The following is a 19,102-nucleotide window of genomic DNA, read 5'->3' on the forward strand; positions in this document are numbered from 1 at the left end:
TTTAATGTTGCTATTATCTTGAAAGTGAAAGTCTGTGTCGGTTTTATTAATATGTCACCAATGAAAAGTATTAAACAAGAACTTGTGTAAATAATCTAAATAATAACCATTAGAACACAAGGTTCTTTTTTTGGCAATTTCCTGTTTTGGACACCCAACTGAGCCAAAAGAATAGCACTAATATAAACATATATTTATATATTTAATATAATATAAAAATACATTTATGTAATGTAATGTAATGTAATGTTATGTAATGTAATATATAGCACACACCTCTTTACAGTTGTCAGAGTTAGAGAAATGGATGAGGTCATCGTTGTACATTTCCTGGGAGTTGATGATGTCACTGTATTGTTTCTGACTCAGGTCTTTAGGGTTGATTCCATTGGCTCTCAGGAACTCTCTGTACGCTACGCTGAACGCCTGGCCGATGGACTGGGCAATGAGCTGGGCCTGGAAGAAATATACTGAACAATGAACTGGGCCTGGAAGAAATATACTGCACAATGAACTGGGCCTGGAAGAAATATACTGAACAATGAACTGGGCCTGCAAGAAATATACTGAACAATGAACTGGGCCTGGAAGAAATATACTGCACAATGAACTGGGCCTGGAAGAAATATACTGCACAATGAACTGGGCCTGGAAGAAATATACTGAACAATGAGCTGGGCCTGCAAGAAATATACTGAACAATGAACTGGGCCTGGAAGAAATATACTGAACAATGAACTGGGCCTGCAAGAAATATACTGAACAATGAACTGGGCCTGGAAGAAATATACTGAACAATGAACTGGGCCTGCAAGAAATATACTGCACAATGAACTGGGCCTGGAAGAAATATACTGAACAATGAACTGGGCCTGGAAGAAATATACTGAACAATGAACTGGGCCTGGAAGAAATATACTGAACAATGAACTGGGCCTGGAAGAAATATACTGAACAATGAACTGGGCCTGGAAGAAATATACTGAACAATGAACTGGGCCTGGAAGAAATATACTGCACAATGAACTGGGCCTGGAAGAAATATACTGCACAATGAACTGGGCCTGGAAGAAATATACTGAACAATGAACTGGGCCTGGAAGAAATATACTGAACAATGAACTGGGCCTGGAAGAAATATACTGAACAATGAACTGGGCCTGGAAGAAATATACTGAACAATGAACAGGGACTGGACGAAATATGACACTCACGTCCTCTGACTCAAAGACGTAACAGATCATTCTATACTGATTGGTTCCTTCGCTGGGAGAGAGGGGCGGGGCCTCTGTGAGGTCATCAGAGGGGGACTGGGACATCCTCCTCCTCGCCATCAGCACCACGATGCTCCCGATGTCTGCGATGTACGAGATGGTCCTCAACGTACTGTCCATCATGGTCTCCTGAGGGACAGGACACACATAACATACATTCATACAACAACAACAAAAAAAACTTACTTACTGTAACTATGATTCATATTAGTATGTGTTACTGCAGCCCTAGAATGTCTGTGATCTTACATACATTTCATGTATTCCAAATACATAGCCATAGATCGGTCCCTCAGTGCTGCGTCTGTACTCACCCAATATATCGCCACCTTTCCACAAGCTGCACACGGACGACTTTCTGTCCGGGCGAGGGGCCCGGAATGAGTGCAGGACTGAATATATCTAAACTTCCTTTGGGAAGCACAAATGTTTGGGGCACACAATTGGCAGGTTATGTGATTCATTACCCCGCACCAATCACAACGCACCTGTCAATTGTGTGCCCCATTCGTTTGTGCTTCCCAAACACAAGGAAGTTTTCATAATTATGTTCGGTCCAGCAGTCATTACAGGTCCAGCCTCGTCGCGGACAGAGAATGATGTACGTGTGAATCGCGTGGAAAGGTGGAGATATCAGATATCAGTATTAATATCAGATATCAAATTACATGCAGACTGTGGTTTGTGTGTAGTTCCAGACCTATGTGTCTGCGTTGAGCACTTTGACAGTGTAGTGTAGTGTGGTGTAGTGTAGTGTAGTGTAGTGTAGTGTAGTGTAGTGTAGTGTAGTGTAGTGTAGTGTAGTGTAGTGTAGTGTAGTGTAGTGTAGTGTAGTGTAGTGTAGTGTAGTGTAGTGTATTAGTGTGTACTTCCACACCTGTGTGTCTGCGTTGAGCACTTTGACAGTGTAGTGTAGTGTAGTGTAGTGTAGTGTAGTGTAGTGTAGTGTAGTGTAGTGTAGTGTAGTGTAGTGTAGTGTAGTGTAGTGTAGTGTAGTGTAGTGTAGTGTAGTGTATTAGTGTGTACTTCCACACCTGTGTGTCTGCGTTGAGCACTTTGACAGCTTTAGTAGAAATGAACAGATCAACCTCTGTTACCATCTGACAGTCTTCATCTTGGCTCTGGAAAAATACAGAAAATACTGCTTTAATTCATCAGCTGTGTGTGTGTGTCTGTGTGTGCGTGCGTGCGTGCGTGCGTGCGTGCATGCGTGCGTGCGTGCGTGCGTGCGTGCGTGCGTGCGTGCGTGCGTGCGTGCGTGCGTGCGTGCGTGCGTGCGTGCGTGCGTGTGTGTATCACAGTAGAGGCCGATGCTATGCAAACAGCTCCTGCTCATTGTCTAAATACTGGCAGATCAATACAATATGCAACAGCGCCATTCTGTGGTAGGCTTGTGTAATGTAGCTGGAAAAGCCTGGATGGGTCCATATATATATACATATATATACATATATAAATGATATACTATTATATATATAGTATTATATACTGTATAATTTATATACATAAAAAAATATATATAATAGTATATCATTTATATATTCCGTGGTTAAAGGGGTTTATAGGAAAATGTCTGCCCCTCTCGAACCTTGATCCGGCTCACAGCCTCCTGGGCCTGCGTCATGCGGATGGATTTAGATGGGTTCTTGTCAGACAGAACCAGGGTGCAGCCCAGGTAGTTTGCAGCAAAGATGATTCCATCGATCAGGTCCTCTGGCTCACACGGACCTGGGACTACAACAACAGAACACCAACACATCCTTATGATGAAATACCACAACTTATTACAACAACAACACATGTTGAGATATTACAACTTATTACAACAACAACACATCCTCATGTTGAGATATTACAACTTATTACAACAACAACACATCCTCATGTTGAGATATTACAACTTATTACAACAACAACACATCCTCATGTTGAGATATTACAACTTATTACAACAACAGAACACCAACACATCCTCATGTTGAGATATTATAACTTCATGTAAATAAATATTGTATAACGATTATACTATCCAAGAATAAGAAGTATTTACCATCGACAAAGCTGGGGAAAGAAGCAGCCTCCTGTGTTTTCTGCAAAAAGGTTAACATATAGATTACGAACGTGTTAAAAGCACACTTTCTATATCTATAGGGTACAGCTGAACCTTGTGTGTGTGTGTGTGTGTGTGTGTGTGTGTGTGTGTGTGTGTGTGTGTGTGTGTGTGTGTGTGTGTGTGTGTGTGTGTGTGTGTGTGTGTGTGTGTGTGTATGTGTGTGTGTGTGTGTGTGTGTGTGTGTGTGTGTGTGTGTGTGTGTGTGTGTGTGTGTGTGTGTGTGTGTGTGTGTGTGTGTGTAGGCTGTGATAGGGGGTCCTTGATGGAGATCTAGGGCGTCCCCAGCTATCTGATTGATAGTTACTGTATATATGGACCCTGCAGGAGTTATGGTGGTCTGTGGTCTGTGGAACTGGGCTTCCTTGAAATTATAACCTTTGAGAACCAGGGATGATTCTACATGATGGGAGACTAATGAATATATTACCTTGGGGGTGTGGTTTACCTTGGGGGCATGGTTTAGCTTAGGGGTGTGGTTTACCTTGGGGCTGTGGTTTAACTTGGGGGTGTGGTTTCTGTTCTCCACCTCAGGTGCTGGTGCAGCTCCTGTCCTGGCCTGCAGAGGGGGCTCTTCACCCTGCTGCATCAACAATGCTTTCAGTTGCTTTAAATGCTATTCACCATATTCACACGGCGGCCATTTTGCTATCAAGTTAATGAAATAATGCCACCCCGGGTTGTTTTCTTTTTCCTCCCAACCCGCAAATATGGGGGGGAAAATGGCCGCTGTGTGAATATAGTCAATTGTCATCCCAGTGGTGTAAAGGTAGTTCAAGTAGTAATACCACAACATAGAAATACTCTGTTACAAGTAAAAGACCGGTATTCAACATTTTACTTGAGTAAAAGTAAAGTAAATGTAACTCTTTACCTGAGCCAGATTATTGACTCAGGAATGCGACAAAAACAAAAAATAAATCTCCATGAATTGAAGGCTTCATGGGGTGTGTGTAATTGATGGAAAATATGTCATTTTTTGGGTGAACTATACTCCTGTCCTGAGTAACTACTCCAGTACTTAAATGTACTTCCACCACTGTGTAATTCTATGCACATTACAGGACATAATATCATGTAATTGTAATCTTTCATTATGTGTCAGACACAGTGAGAACCACATGAACCCTATTCTGGGAAATGTCATAATAGGAGAGAATTCTCAAAAAGCATCGCAGCACATCGGTGCATTGTGAGCTTTTAGATCGATTCTTTTCAGCGAAGAGATTTGGTTTAGAGGGAAGAAAAGACGGGCCCAAGTACAGAGCTCTGGGGGACCCCGGTCAACAAAGTAAATAGGGGTTTAAGTTGTTAACAAGCAGAGGATGAAGTGTGATCTAGAACAACGCATTCTCACTCCCAAGACGGCTCAGGACCGATCTGACCAAACATTTGACGTCTGGGTGGTCCCAGTGACGGCACTTGTTGACTATAGGGGAGACATGAGTTACCATTCTGTCCCTATATATGTTATTTATAACTATATATGCTATATATAACATATATATGTCCCTATATATGTTCCATATAACATGAGTTACCATTCTGTCCCTATCGGGTTAGGGTTAGGGACTAGGCTAGGGGACTAGGGGAGACATGAGTTACCATTCTGTCCCTATCGGGTTAGGGTTAGGGACTAGGCTAGGGGACTAGGGGAGACATGAGTTACCATTCTGTCCCTATCGGGACGTCACTCCAACGGCCCTGAGTGAGAACGTTCGGCACGGCAACTCGCTCGCCTAGCAGCTCCCTTGGCGGTGCCTCTGGTGGCTCAAGTCCGCTTCACACGACACGCCTTCGTCGTTTTAACTGTTTTTAGCGGAGCCTTCATCCCTTTACGTCTGGGGTTTGAGAACGGCATTTACACATTCCAGGAGTGCGGAAGCGACCAGGACGGCATCAGATGATCTGAAGGGGAGTGGGAGTGAGAGTGTGTAGACTAGAAAGCATTTGCATCAATTACCTCTGGATGTGTCTCTGTCCGTCTCTGGATCTGGTCCTCAGGAGATGCTGGGTTGTGGTGTCTCTGGAGGTCCTCAGGAGACGCTGGGTTGCGGTGTATCTGGAGGTCCTCAGGAGACGGTGGGTTGTGGTGTGGAGCTGTGGGTGGTCTCTGGAGGTCCTCAGGAGACGGTGGGTTGTGGTGTGGAGCTGTGGGTGGTCTCTGGAGGTCCTCAGGAGACGGTGGGTTGTGGTGTGGAGCTGTGGGTGGTCTCTGGAGGTCCTCAGGAGACGGTGGGTTGTGGTGTGGAGCTGTGGGTGATCTCTGGAGGTCCTCGGGAGACGCTGGGTTGTGGTGTGGAGCTGTGGGAGGTCTCTGGAGGTCCTCAGGAGACGGTGGGTTGTGGTGTGGAGCTGTGGGTGATCTCTGGAGGTCCTCAGGAGACGGTGGGTTGTGGTGTGGAGCTGTGGGTGATCTCTGGAGGTCCTCAGGAGACGGTGGGTTGTGGTGTGGAGCTGTGGGTGGTTTCTGTGGAGCGGCAGAAGGTCTGGGAGGGGGAGGGGTCTCTCTACGGTGCTGCTGGACTGGTTGGGTGCGGGAATGGGTCTGACCTTGGGCTTGAACATGCGTCTGTGTTTGACCCTGGGTCTTGTTCTGACCCTGGGTCTGGGTCATGCCTTGGGTCTGGGTCTGACCTTGATACTGCATTGGGCCTTGGTTCTGGCCTTTGGTCTGTGTCTGGCTTTGGGGCTGCATCTGGCTTTGGGGCTGGATCTGGCCTTGGGTCTGGCCTTGGGTCTGTGTCTGGCTTTGGGGCTGGATCTGGCCTTGGGTGTGGCCTTGGGTATGGCTCTGGCTTTGGGACTGCGTCTGGCCTCTAGTCTGCGTCAGGCCCTGGATATGGGTCTGGCCTTGAGTATGCGTCTGGCCTCGGATATGGGATTGGTTCTGCGTTTGGCCTTGGATCTGGCCTTGGATAAGGGCCTGGCTTTGGATATGAGCCTGGCTTTGGATATGGGTCTGGCCTTGGGGCTGCATTGGGCCTTGGGTCTGGGTCTTGCCTTGGGTATGAGTCTGATCTTGGTTCTGGGTCTGGCCTTGGGTCTGGGTCTTGCCTTGGGTAGAAGGGTTAGGGTTAGATGGATGGGTAGAAGGGTTAGGGTTAGTCTGGGTAGAAGGGGGTTTACTTGGTCTAGGTTTGGTCCGTGCCGCTGGATATTTGCCGTCTTTGGACATCATCTTTAGATGTGAGACGTCCTCCACTGCTGCCCGCCTCCCCCGTCCCCTGGTCTGTCTCTCCTTCTCCTTTAAAGGCCTGTGAGAGGAGGTGGTCTCACATGAAGGCCTCTGAGAGGAGGTGGTCTCACACGAAGGCCTTTGAGAGGAGGTGGTCTCACACGAAGGCCTCTGAGAGGAGGTGGTCTCACATGAAGGCCTGTGAGAGGAGGTGGTCTCACACGAAGGCCTGTGAGAGGAGGTGGCCTCACATGAAGGCCTCTGAGAGGAGGAGGCCTCACAGGAAGGAGGCCTGTAAGAGGAGGCCTCATACCCTGCCTTCCTACTACCCCCTGGGGGTTCAGGGTATCTAGTGGTGCGAGGAGGAGCACGATCCTCCCTAATCCTGCCGTCTCCTCCCTTTCTGATCCTGTCTCCCTCGTTAATGCGATAAGGAACCTTCTCGTCTTTCTCCTCCAAGTCTTCTATGAACCTGGCTCCATCCAGCACCTCCTCCATCTCCTCTGGGTCACCACCACCACCAGAGTAGAACATGACCTTCTGGGTGTACTCTCCTGAACCCAACCCGTCCAGTGGTGAAGCCTGCGGCAGGAGCGGATCCACAGACCCGGCAGCGTCTACGTGACACTTGACGTAGCTGCCGTCCTCGGGACAGTACTGGCTGTAGTACCTCCTGTCCACCACACCGTCTCGGACCACATGCAGAACCTCGGTGTAGTCCTGCTCCACGTCAGAACCTACGTTATCGTACTCTGAGCAGGTGTCCTCGTCCATGTCTTCTGCACCGGCCTCACAGTTCATAAAGTAGTGGTGGTTGGTGGTGGTCCCACCAGAAACATCTGGTTTACTGGGACCGGGAGGATGGTTTGGACCCAGGATCCTGTTGATGGGTCCTGGTCTCTTTCCATGAGCCATGGTGGCCGGGACCACAGAGCCCACCGAGCACTCAGTCCTGGAAAGAAAGTTGTTGTTTTTAATTTAATGCTTTCAAGATGTATTATGCGTTTTACATCAGTGGTTCTCAATGCTTTCCTGTCAAACTGTAAGTATGAAGTATTCAGCATTAGGGCCAGGGACCCCCAGGGACCCCCAGGGACCCCCAGGGACCCCCAGCCCCATAACAGAATATTTTTGTATTAAATTTAGTACAGAATTCTGCAATGAGAGAATGAAAACTATGATCTGAAGTCATTTTTATACATGATCTCGATGAGCTAACCTCTAAATAACAGTTAACTTAATCACATTCAACCTGGCATGGCATTATTAGGGCCCAAGCTGCACAGTAGTGTGAAGCCCTATTGAAACTGCAATGAATATTATTCCACTTCCCGATAATGAATCGGGAAAATGAGCGCCTAAACGTACTCAAAAAGTTACGCAACTTTGCACACACATCACAAGTGGCGAATAATTATGTATTTTAATCGTCTCAAAAAGGGGTGTGGGGAATAGCGCCCTCTATAAAGATTTGTGCTTCAAGCCCCACAATACAGTTTCACCAAAATGCATGCAAATTGGTACACACCTGTGTCATGTCCCGACTTAGGCTACAAGAAAGTCTCTTTGAGCCTTTTTACAACCCTAACCCAAACAGTGGCGTTTTTGTGCATTTCACGCCATTTTCACAGGTTGTACTTTAACGAATTCATCCCAGGCGGATTGTCGGATCCGCCTCAAATTCGCTCAGCGTACACAAAAGACCTTAACAATGAAAAGATATCAAAAGCTTGAGTTTTCGTAAAACGGCGTGACCGCTGCGAAGCGTCAAACTTCAACGCCAAACAGGAAGTGAAAATAGCCGATCTACAATTCCTATTGGCTGGGCTTTAAACAGCCATAACTCCAGTTCCCAGCATCGAAAACCTACAAAAATTCCTAGGTACACTCAGACGGCCAATAGGGACAGGCTGAAATTACTTAAGTCCCGCCCCCTCTGTGTTCCTATTGGCTGGGCTTTAAACAGCCATAACTCCAGTTCCCAGCATCGAAAACCTACAAAACTTCCTAGGTAAATGTAGACGGCCAATAGGGACAGGCTGAAATTGCTTAAGCCCCGCCCCCTCTGTGTTCCTATTGGCTGGGCTTTAAACAGCCATAACTCCGGTTCCCAGCATCGAAAACCTACAAAACCTCCTAGGTACACTTAAACGGCCAATAGGCACAGGCTGTAATTGCTTAAGCCCCACCCCGTCTGTGTTCCTATTGGCTGGGGTTTAAACAGCCATAACTCCGGTTCCCAGCATCGAAAACCTACAAAACTTCCTAGGTACACTTAAACGGCCAATAGGCACAGGCTGTAATTGCTTAAGCCCCGCCTCCTCTGTGTTCCTATTGGCTGGGCTTTATCAGCCATAACTCTGGTTCCCAGCATCGGAAACCTACACGATCTACAAGCACACAATAACGTGAAAATTTGATAAAATAATAGGGCTTATTAAGAGTTTAAACTGTTCCTCATTTTGCTGGGCAGTGGGGACCCCCTGGATCCCCCTCGAGGAGCCCTGGGGGTCCCTGGACCCCACTTTGAGAAGCATTGTTTTAGATATTTCTAATAATAGTACAGTAATATAAAGAGAGATACAGATGCGACACAGGCCATCATCCATCCATCCAGTGTATATATACTGTATAATACTGTATACAGTGTATATATACTGTATAATACTGTATACAGTATATGTACTGTATAATACTGTATACAGTAGGCTACAGTGTTACGTCTGCAGGTGACTGACTGCATAGATGCATACATTTGTTGTTCGTAATTATAAATACAAAACATAAAAAAAGCTTCATAATTAAACGTCTCAACAAAACATTAAAAGATAAACAAACACACAGACACCATGAACTGTCCGTGGTGCTGAACTGACAAACAAACGGTTTAATTGTTCTGTAATCTTTAACGCTGTTAATTCTTCATTCATTCATTCATTCTGCGGCTCCTTTTAAGCGTCGATGTATCTGAACCAAAGATGATAAATCGTTACGCCAAACTTTTGCCGCAGCAACTGCAGCAGCATCAGCATCTACAGCCCTATAGGGGGGTTCTGCTCCCTGTTGTTCCCCAGCATCCACAGCGACCAACGCCACATTCATCCAGTGTAATATGATGATGATGATGATGATAATGTCATCTCCATGCACTCTGCAGCATTCATTCATTCCAAACATAAAGGATGCATCATAACAGACTGAGATTACTGACAAGCATCACATTAACCTACTGCTGCAGATCAGCCTCGACCTTCATTATTACTGCAGCCAGACTGTAGGGTGCATGTTACACCTTCATTCATGATGGTGCATGTTACACCCTCATAATGGTGCATGTTACACCCTCATGATGGTGCATGTTACACCCTCATGATGGTGCATGTTACACCCTCATGATGGTGCATGTTACACCCTCATGATGGTGCATATTAGACCCTCATAATGGTGCAGATGGTGCATGTTACACCCCCATGATGGTGCAGTTGGTGCATATTAGACCCTCATAATGGTGCAGATGGTGCATATTACCCCCTCATGATGGTGCAGATGGTGCATATTAGACCATCATAATGGTGCAGATGGTGCATGTTACACCCTCATGATGGTGCATGTTACACCCTCATGATGGTGCATGTTACACCATCACGATGGTGCATGTTAGACTCACACATCCAGCTGCAGCTTTTGTTTTTATCACATCATCAAACAGGCCCTTCATGCGTCTCTAAAACACACAGATGTATTATTATTATTATTACATGAATGTAATCAAAGAGTCACTTTACCAGCATATGGATGTTGTGTTGATCTGATCTCCTCCCGGTGGATCTGATCCTCCAGATCACATTGAAGATGATCAGGATCCTTTCTTTTACAATAAAACGGCTCCTCCAGCAGCACCCCGGAACGTGAGTAGAAACAATACCAAGCCCGTTATTCCACTGAGCGCCTCCAACGGCAAAACAACACAGTGGTGGAAAAAATACTCACATTTTTTACTTAAGTAAAAGTATCAAAACCACAATGTACTCCGACTCCAACAATGTGCACAACTCCATTACAAGTAAACGTTCGGAATTCAAAATTTACTTGAGTAAAAGTACAAAAGTATTATCAACCTGTACTTAAAGTATCAAAAGTAAAAGTACTTGTTATGCGGAAAGTTTTCAAATGTATAGAATTCATAAAAATCATTTGAAAATAGCAGACACATTGTGAGCTTGTAGATCGGCTATTTTCAAATGTAGCCATGGTTCACATGACGCTCGTCTGTCACAAGCGTCATGAAACCACTTGTGCCTAATTTTTATTGAACAATACGGAAGATACGGGTATTTAGACCTAAGCGCTTTGACTTTTTAAATCTATGGCTTTGGTAAAACACTTTACATTTGAAATATGAACGTTTATGTAGATGTACGGGTTGTATATGTAAAAAGTACCAAAACCAGGAACAAGTTGTTCCATGACTGTCTGATAAAGTGGTTAATGTATGTTTTGTAATAATAATCAAAATCTACGAAGTAACTAGTAAATAAGGTTTTCAATTAATTGTAGTGGAGTAAAAGTACAATATTTGCCTCTGAGGTGTAGTGGAGTAGAAGTAAAAGTACTGAAAATCGGAAATACTCCAGTAAAGTTAAAAAAAATACCTCACAATTGTGCTTAAGTACAGTACTTGAGTAAATGTACTTCGTTACTTTACACCACTGGGAAATGATAATTAAGAGACTCAATGAGATATTAAATGAATGATAAAACGTGGAATCTATTTATCTATCAGTATTCCCTGATATAAGTATCATCCATATCACACCTTTGTTCTAACATATTTGCGAAAATAAATAAATAATAATAATCTCGAATATGTTTTCAGGGTTTCTCTTATAAATGCAAATACGTTACAAATTACTTTACTCCTTACATCATTATTATTATTATTATTATTATTATTATTATTATTATCATTATTATTAAATCACCACAGACTTACATTATTATAACATTATTTATCCTCATTTTCAGCTCAATGCATAATATATCAGCAGAATCTAGGCTTTTCTGCCCCCTTGTGGTGAAAATGAGCAAACATGTCTATTAAGTCAGCGCTGAAACCATAACAAAACTTCCGGTAGCTCTTCAAAATAAAACTACATTCTGTCACATTGAACGCTAAAAACCATGAGAGAACTTCCGCTTACTGAACCAACTTGATGTTCCATCATACACTTTGCATCCGGTCTAGAATGGATACGGAAATGGGTTGTGTGTGCCAGTCTGTGTGTATGAACAAATGACCGAATACAGTAGGCGGGCTATAGACCGGATGTGAGCACAGAACAGTAAATAGAGCCTTATTCACCGTACGGCGACGAAGCGCCGAAAATAGACGATCTGTAGAGCTTGTAGATTTGCTATTTTCGACGACAGCGCAGCCGCAGTACCCAGTCACAGAATTCGATAGATCATCAATTTCAGTGTAACACACCAGAAATCTCTATTAGATTCTGCGACCTGACTGTGTTTACATCAGTGTAACAGCTAGCTAGCTGTTAACAGCTAGCTAGCCTATTGCTATTTATGGACGACACCGTCAGAAAGAAAAAAAAAGAAAACGTTACAAATTACTCTACTGTCCTAAATATATATTTAAAAAAAAAACTAGGCCTAGATTATAGTTTTACAAGTATTTCTAGTGTGTGTGTGTGTGTGTGTGTGTGTGTGTGTGTGTGTGTGTGTGAGAGAGAGAGAGAGAGAGAGAGAGAGAGAGAGAGAGAGAGAGAGAGAGAGAGAGAGAGAGAGAGAGAGAGAGAGAGAGAGAGAGAGAGAGAGAGAGAGAGAGAGAGAGAGAGAGAGAGAGAGAGAGAGAGAGAGAGAGAGAGAGAGTGTGTGTGTGTCTTTGTGTGTGTGTGCGCGCGCGTGCGTGTGTGTGTGTGGTTCAGTCACATAATTCCAGTTGTGATCCATTACTTCAGCCTTAAAGCCTCGCTGGGTTCTGCGATCTACTACAGGTCTGTTACAGTGTTGTAGAGGAAGAATAAATAAATACTTATAGTTTATTATTAATAGTTATTTAACATTAAACTGTAACATTATTATTATTCATACACACACAGGTTTATGTTGTAAAGTCTGTGCTGAGGAAGTGGCTTTTTTATTTTGTATTTATTATTAGACTATTAACATTCTGTCAACAATAGGATCTGATGTCTATATGAAACATCTAAACATCTGATCTGTAAACATCTGTAAACACGTCGAGCCTCTTCAACAGGTCAGTTCATCATCATCATAATCATAATAATAATAATAATTCCAAAGCTATCATTGAACCTGAAACATGACTGTCATATCATTTGTTCCCGGTTTTGGTACTTTCTACATTTACAACCCGTACATCTACATAAACGTTCATATTTACAATATAAAGTGCTGACCTCATGGACATCGATGTTACAAGTTAAAGCGCCTGAGTATAAATACCCGTATCTTCTGTAATGTTGAATAAAAAGCATTTTAATCCAATTGGTGGCAATATTCTCATAGTTATAATGTATCAGCTTGCAATACTTCTCCCAACCGATAGGGTCGCGTAGTTGAAAGCATATGGAAAGAAATGGCCGCCGATCGGATTAAAATGCTTTTTATTGAACAATACGGAAGATACGAGTACTTAGACCCACCCGTTTCAACCTGTAACATCCATGGCCATGAGGTCAGCGTTTTATATTGTAAATGTGAACGTTTATGTAGATGTACGTGTTGCAAATGGAGAAAGTACCAAAACCAGATAGAAGTTCCGCCATGACTGACATGATATGACAGTCATGTTAACTATAATGAACACGTAAGCTAACTGAGCTAAACCAGCTGTTTCTCAACGTTGGATCTGGGGAGTGTGGACCATGCCTGGGGTTCCAAATGGACCCTTACATGTCTGTAACTCTGAGTGTAAACATGGAACCAAATGGACCCTTACAGGTCAGTTTGCAAGAAGCACATAAAGTACAGTTCAATACAAGGTCTACTAAGAGGAGTTTAAACCCAAGAAAGCCTATGGCTTGTTTCCATTGGGGTCCTTTGTACTCAATTCATCGACAAGATTAGAGTTTACAAATGGAACCAAATGGACCCTTACAGGTCTGTAGTGTATTCTATATAAGGTTTAGTTGTGGAGGATGTTACAGGATGACTCAGTACAACGTGGTGTAGAATGACCTGATGAGATGGTTTCACAGTTTACTGATAAACCAACCATTTACCAACCTGTCACTCATAAGGAAGCGTCAGTGTATAAGTCATTCAAGGGGTTTTGTCATCGGCACTCACTCCACCAGCTAATCACTCAGCCCACAAGGCTGTGTGTTTCCACTCAAACTACCATAGATCTCATTCTAACAACGGACAAGGACAAAATCCTCAATAGTGGTGTTTCTACCTGTGGCATATCTGATCATAACATGATCTTCTGCACCAGAAAGAAACGTAAACCTAAGACCGGTTACCACAAATCAGTCACGATCAGAGACCTAAAAAATTACAAGAGTGAGGACTTAGATCACAGACTAGAGGAACAGGATTGGTCCGACGTTCTAAACAGCACACAGGTAGACGAATCTTGGCTTGGTTTCAAAACCAAATTCATTCAAATTTTGGACAGTGTGGCTCCCATGAAAACCATCAGGGTCAAAACCCGCTCGGTTCCATGGATGAATTCGGACATCCTTACTGCCATAAAAGTCAGAAACAAAAAGTGTTCTGAGTTTCATAAAGGTAGGATCAAACTCGCCAAATGCTTTAACAAAGGTCTCGAATCCCACGTAGCTAAACTCGAAAAAGAGAAAAACATGCTAAGAAACAAGGTAAATGGCATGCTCCTGTTAGCAGAAAAAAGCTACCTCGATGACAAATTGAGGAAAATCTAAGCAAACCACGAGAGCTTTGGAAGCTACTCAACAACCAACTAGGCTGCAGCAAGAAATTGAAAACCAGGTTTGCAAACATAAGCCTCAAGGTGAATGACACTCTCACTACAACCAAACGGGAAGTGAGAAAAATCCTCAACATATTCTTTACGACCGTGGCCTCAGAACTGGTTGAAAAACTACCCCCTCACTCTGGGAGATATGGTAAAGAGTATGTTGACTCATTTTACGAAAAACAAGGTGTACGCAAAGATGATTTTAAACTCTCCCCTGTGACAACAGATGAGGTGTTTAAAAAATTGAGTGCACTTCAACAACACAGAGCCACAGGACTCGACAACATCCCCGCCAAATTTCTAAAAGACTCAGCCATCTCCATTGCTATTGCTATTCATCAAAAATGTGGAATGCCCTACCAAAAGGAGTAAAGGAGTGTAAAACCCTACTCACTTTCAAAACTGCCCTAAAGATACACCTTCAGGAGGCTGCAATTCAAAAATGGCCCCTGTCCAAGTCCTAACCGACCCCATGTCCTAACCTAACCTACCCCCCTACCCCCCCCCCTCTCTTTCTTCTTTTGTACATATTTTTCACTCTTCATACCAGTAACCTGTAAACCGATTGTATGACATTCTGTATAGTAGTGTGTATTCTGTCATCATGATTTGTGTGCATGGGGTTCTCATCTTAAACAAGCTGCGTGCTTAATGAGATTTCCAGTTTAGTAGACCTTGTATTGTGAATTTGTACTTCCATGTACTGTTATGTACTGTCATGTACTGTTCTCATGTCTTACTAAATAAAGTACATCAATCAATCAATCAACCTCAGGATGGCAGATACATAAACAGACCCCGCCCCCATCGCCCCCAGGTGGTACATATAATATAATATGATATAATATAACCCGATAGCTCTGGTCCATAGAGTTAGAAGGAGTTCTATTCTATCTCTATGGGCCATAGAGTTAGAAGGAGTTCTATTGTAGCTCTATGGTCCATAGAGCTCTAATAACTGTATATGTTTTTATACAGTTTTAACCAAACTGGGGGTCCTTGAAATGAAAAAGGTTGAGAATCACTGAGCTAAACTTCTCTATTCCTCTTCTATCCATCCGTTCCTTCCAGCTATAGGAGCATCTATCCATCCGTTCCTTCCAGCTATAGGAGCATATTATCCATCCATTCCTTCCAGCTATAGGATCATCTTGCTGCATGATGGCTGATAAACCCAGACAGAGACGCTGTTTATCTTCATCCAAGAGGAAAGGAATCTCTAAAGGTTCTAAAGGTTCTGCTGGGACTCCAACAACAACCACCACTCCTCCAATCACCTCCTTCTTCACTAACGCCGCCCCGCCCAGGCTGGCCTGTCCGCTGTGCGGTCAGATGGTACCGAGGTACAGCATCAATGAACACATCGACCTGCAGTGTACACAGTTTGAAAGGGAGGGTTCTGGTCATGTGGTCTCGTCCAGTAGCAGCTTGGCTGTGGAGCCACAGAACGTAAAGCTGTCACCCAAGATAAACCCCACCAACACCCCAGAACAGCACCCGGCATCACCTCCAAGGGACAGGAGTAAAGACATGGAAACCCCCACCACCTCCACCTGCCCTTATTTCAAACAACCAAACACTCAGCAGACGCCACGAGAGGTCAGCAGAACTGTGGTCAGAACTTTAGACCTGGGGAGCCTGTCCTCCAAGCTGTCCAGATCTAGGAGGAGGTGTCCTCCTGGAAGGACACAGAAACATGATGATGAGGATGATGTTGTTGTTCTGGAAGACGAAGGCTCTGAGGCCCTGAGTAGTTCCCAGAAAGAAAACCACCTGGTTCAGAGGTTACACAATAAAGAGTGTCTGACAGTAACTGACCACCTGGTTCAGAGGTTACACCATAAAGAGTGTCTGACAGCAACTGAGCCCACAGCCAGCAGCCCTATGAGGAACCCAGCAGAACATCTCCAGAACGGACCAGAAGAACTTCATGAAGAGGCCACCATCATCATCTACCCCCCAGTCCTTTCTGCTTCCTCCAAACTAACAAAGAGAAAGAAGGTTCAGGCGTCTAGGAGCAAGACCACCGCCTTCAGCAAGAGAGCAAGAGAGGATGAGAGGAAGAGGGAGTCACCCAAAAGAGAGGATGAGAGGAAGAGAGAGTCACCCAGAAGAGAGGATGAGAGGAAGAGAGAGTCACCCAGAAGAGAGGAAGAGAGGAAGAGAGAGTCACCCAGAAGAGAGGAAGAGAGGGAGAGAGAGTCACCCAGAAGAGAGGAAGAGAGGAAGAGAGAGTCACCCAGAAGAGAGGAAGAGAGAGAGAGAGACAAGGACCACGGCCAAATGAAGACATCAGATAATGGCAGCATGCCAGTGATGGACAGTGAGCTCACTACTGACCCCTACAGGACGCCATACTACCTGCGTAACTTCCAGGCCGTAGTGGACAGAGTTCTGGACGATGAGGAGGACAGACGTCTGTTTAACCAGGAGGATCTGTCTGTCATCAACTCCTTTAAGAAGCTCTCAGGTTTGTGGGTTCATTCTGATCGTGTTTTAAAAGCATTTCCCCCTTGTTTAATGACATGTTTAATGACATGTTTCCTTGTTTAATGACATGTTTAATGACATGTTTCCTTGTTTAATGACATGTTTAATGACATGTTTCCTTGTTTAATGACATGTTTAATGACATGTTTCCTTGTTTAATGACATGTTTCCATGTTTCCTTGTTTAATGACATGTTCCCTTGTTTAATGACATGTTTAATGACATGTTTCCTTGTTTAATGACATGTTTCCTTGTTTAATGACTTGTTTATGACTGCTAAATAACTGTAATGTAATGTAATGTCATAGTGACGGCCCAGAAGCTGTATGTGAGACTTTTCCAGAGGAAACTGAAATGGCTGCAGGTCAATAAGCTGGACTATGAGGAGATAAGCTCTGACCTGGGACCTGTGGTTCTGGAGCTGGTTGAGGGGGCTTTTCTACAGACAGGTATCTATCTACTGTATCTACTGTATCTACTGTATCTACTGACCTGGGAGCTGTGGTTCTGGAGCTCGTTGAGGGGCTTTTCTACAGACAGGTATCTATCACTCTATTGTACTGACCTGGTAACTAATAATAATAATAATAATAATAATAATAATAATAATAATAATAATAATACATACGATTTATGTAGCGCTTTTCTAGGTACTCAAAGTGGCTTTACAGAGCAGATAAAAACAACTTTATTAGAACAAACTAGTTAAAAAGGTTAAAACTATAAAAGAAAGGTAAACAAAAACAAAAGGGAGGGAGGGGCAGGGGTTGGGGTTTTATGTAGGGAAGTTTGTTTTTTAAATAAAGATCTTCAAATAGTAAAATCAACAGGAACATTTTTATTTAAAAAAAAAACAGTACTGGGTTTGGTGATGTTCTATATTGTCTGAATCAGCTTTGTTTGTGTTCGTTTACGTGCTAAAAGAGTGACTTTGAGATCTGCTTCAGCGTACAATGTAAGTCAATGAGGAACATATTTTGAATTATCAATTTCTAATCAATGGAGCAATTATTTTTGATTTCTTGTCCTTTGGAGTTACATCATGACAAGGTAAACTCAACCCAAACCTCTACCAGAGTGGTCTTGTCCTTTAACATGTATTAGTTCCTTTACACCATCATTGGACGTGTCGTTTCAGCCTAACCGACTCTTCATCAGACAATGAAGAACACACACAAGCACCTACATACACCCACCCACCCACCCCCATAGCAAAGATAGCCGCTCTACAAGCTCACGTGATGTGACGTGTTGTGAGCTTATAGATCAGTTATTTTCACTATTTATCGTACAACAAAGTAAGCAGGGTTTCAGTGGGTATGAGAACCTGATCCTAGGTCATGTGTGTTCTTTGTTATTGTGCTTCTCACACAGAGATGGAGCTCCATGATGTCAGGGAGGTCCTGGACCTGCTGGCTGCTCCAGAACTCAAAGGTCTGGCTAAGACCTTCCACCTGGGGGCGTCAGGGAGCCACAAACGTGACCTAGTGGAGGGCCTCGTCCGTCTGAGCACCCAGAAGTCCCTCTTCTCTCACAGTCCTGGTAACAACAGCATCCGGGCTGTCATCCTCAGAAGGTGTGTAGATATAACACTGTCTGTCTGTCTGTCTGTCTGTCTGTCTGTCTGTGCATCACAGAGGATCGGTGGTTGTCCAGAACCCACGTGCTGGATGGATCTCCATATAGAGCACCGAAGTCTGACGTAATTTACACATCCTACCTGGGTCGCGGTTTTCCCCCCCGTTCTGAATTCCCATAGACGTGTTTAATATCGCGTCAAATAAGAACTGTGTTCCAAAAATAAACAAATGACCCCGGCGGTTTTACTCTTATGGATATGAACCATCAACTGACGGTGAGAAAACGATAATGTTACTTCCGACGAATTAGTTAAATTTTCGCCAGAAATAGACTGTTTCAAATATGAGTGACTGACTATCATAAACAATACAGAGCCACCTCCCTGACAATATCGCAGAGACAGTTTGTTTATTTTTGGACCACAATTCTTATGAGACGATTCTAAGATGACCCAATGTTATTCTCCATAGCGAAATTACTTCACGAAC

The 19,102-nt window shown here is 43.8% G+C and overlaps 1 protein-coding gene across 1 annotated transcript in view; it reads left to right on the top strand.

Moving 5' to 3' along the window:
• Positions 1–12,530: 12,530 nt before the first annotated feature.
• fan1 (FANCD2 and FANCI associated nuclease 1) overlaps positions 12,531–19,102 on the top strand; it is a 33,653-nt gene continuing 27,081 nt past the window's right edge. The window contains exons 1-4 of the mRNA XM_080436679.1: positions 12,531–12,836; positions 15,615–17,013; positions 17,342–17,482; positions 18,408–18,609. Coding sequence (XP_080292805.1) covers positions 15,702–17,013; positions 17,342–17,482; positions 18,408–18,609 — 1,655 coding nt within the window. The 5' untranslated portion in view covers positions 12,531–12,836; positions 15,615–15,701. The remainder of the gene's footprint in view (positions 12,837–15,614; positions 17,014–17,341; positions 17,483–18,407; positions 18,610–19,102) is intronic.

Source organism: Gymnoscopelus braueri (assembly GCF_963280865.1).
Source record: "Gymnoscopelus braueri genome assembly, chromosome: 9".
Lineage (NCBI taxonomy): Eukaryota > Metazoa > Chordata > Actinopteri > Myctophiformes > Myctophidae > Gymnoscopelus > Gymnoscopelus braueri.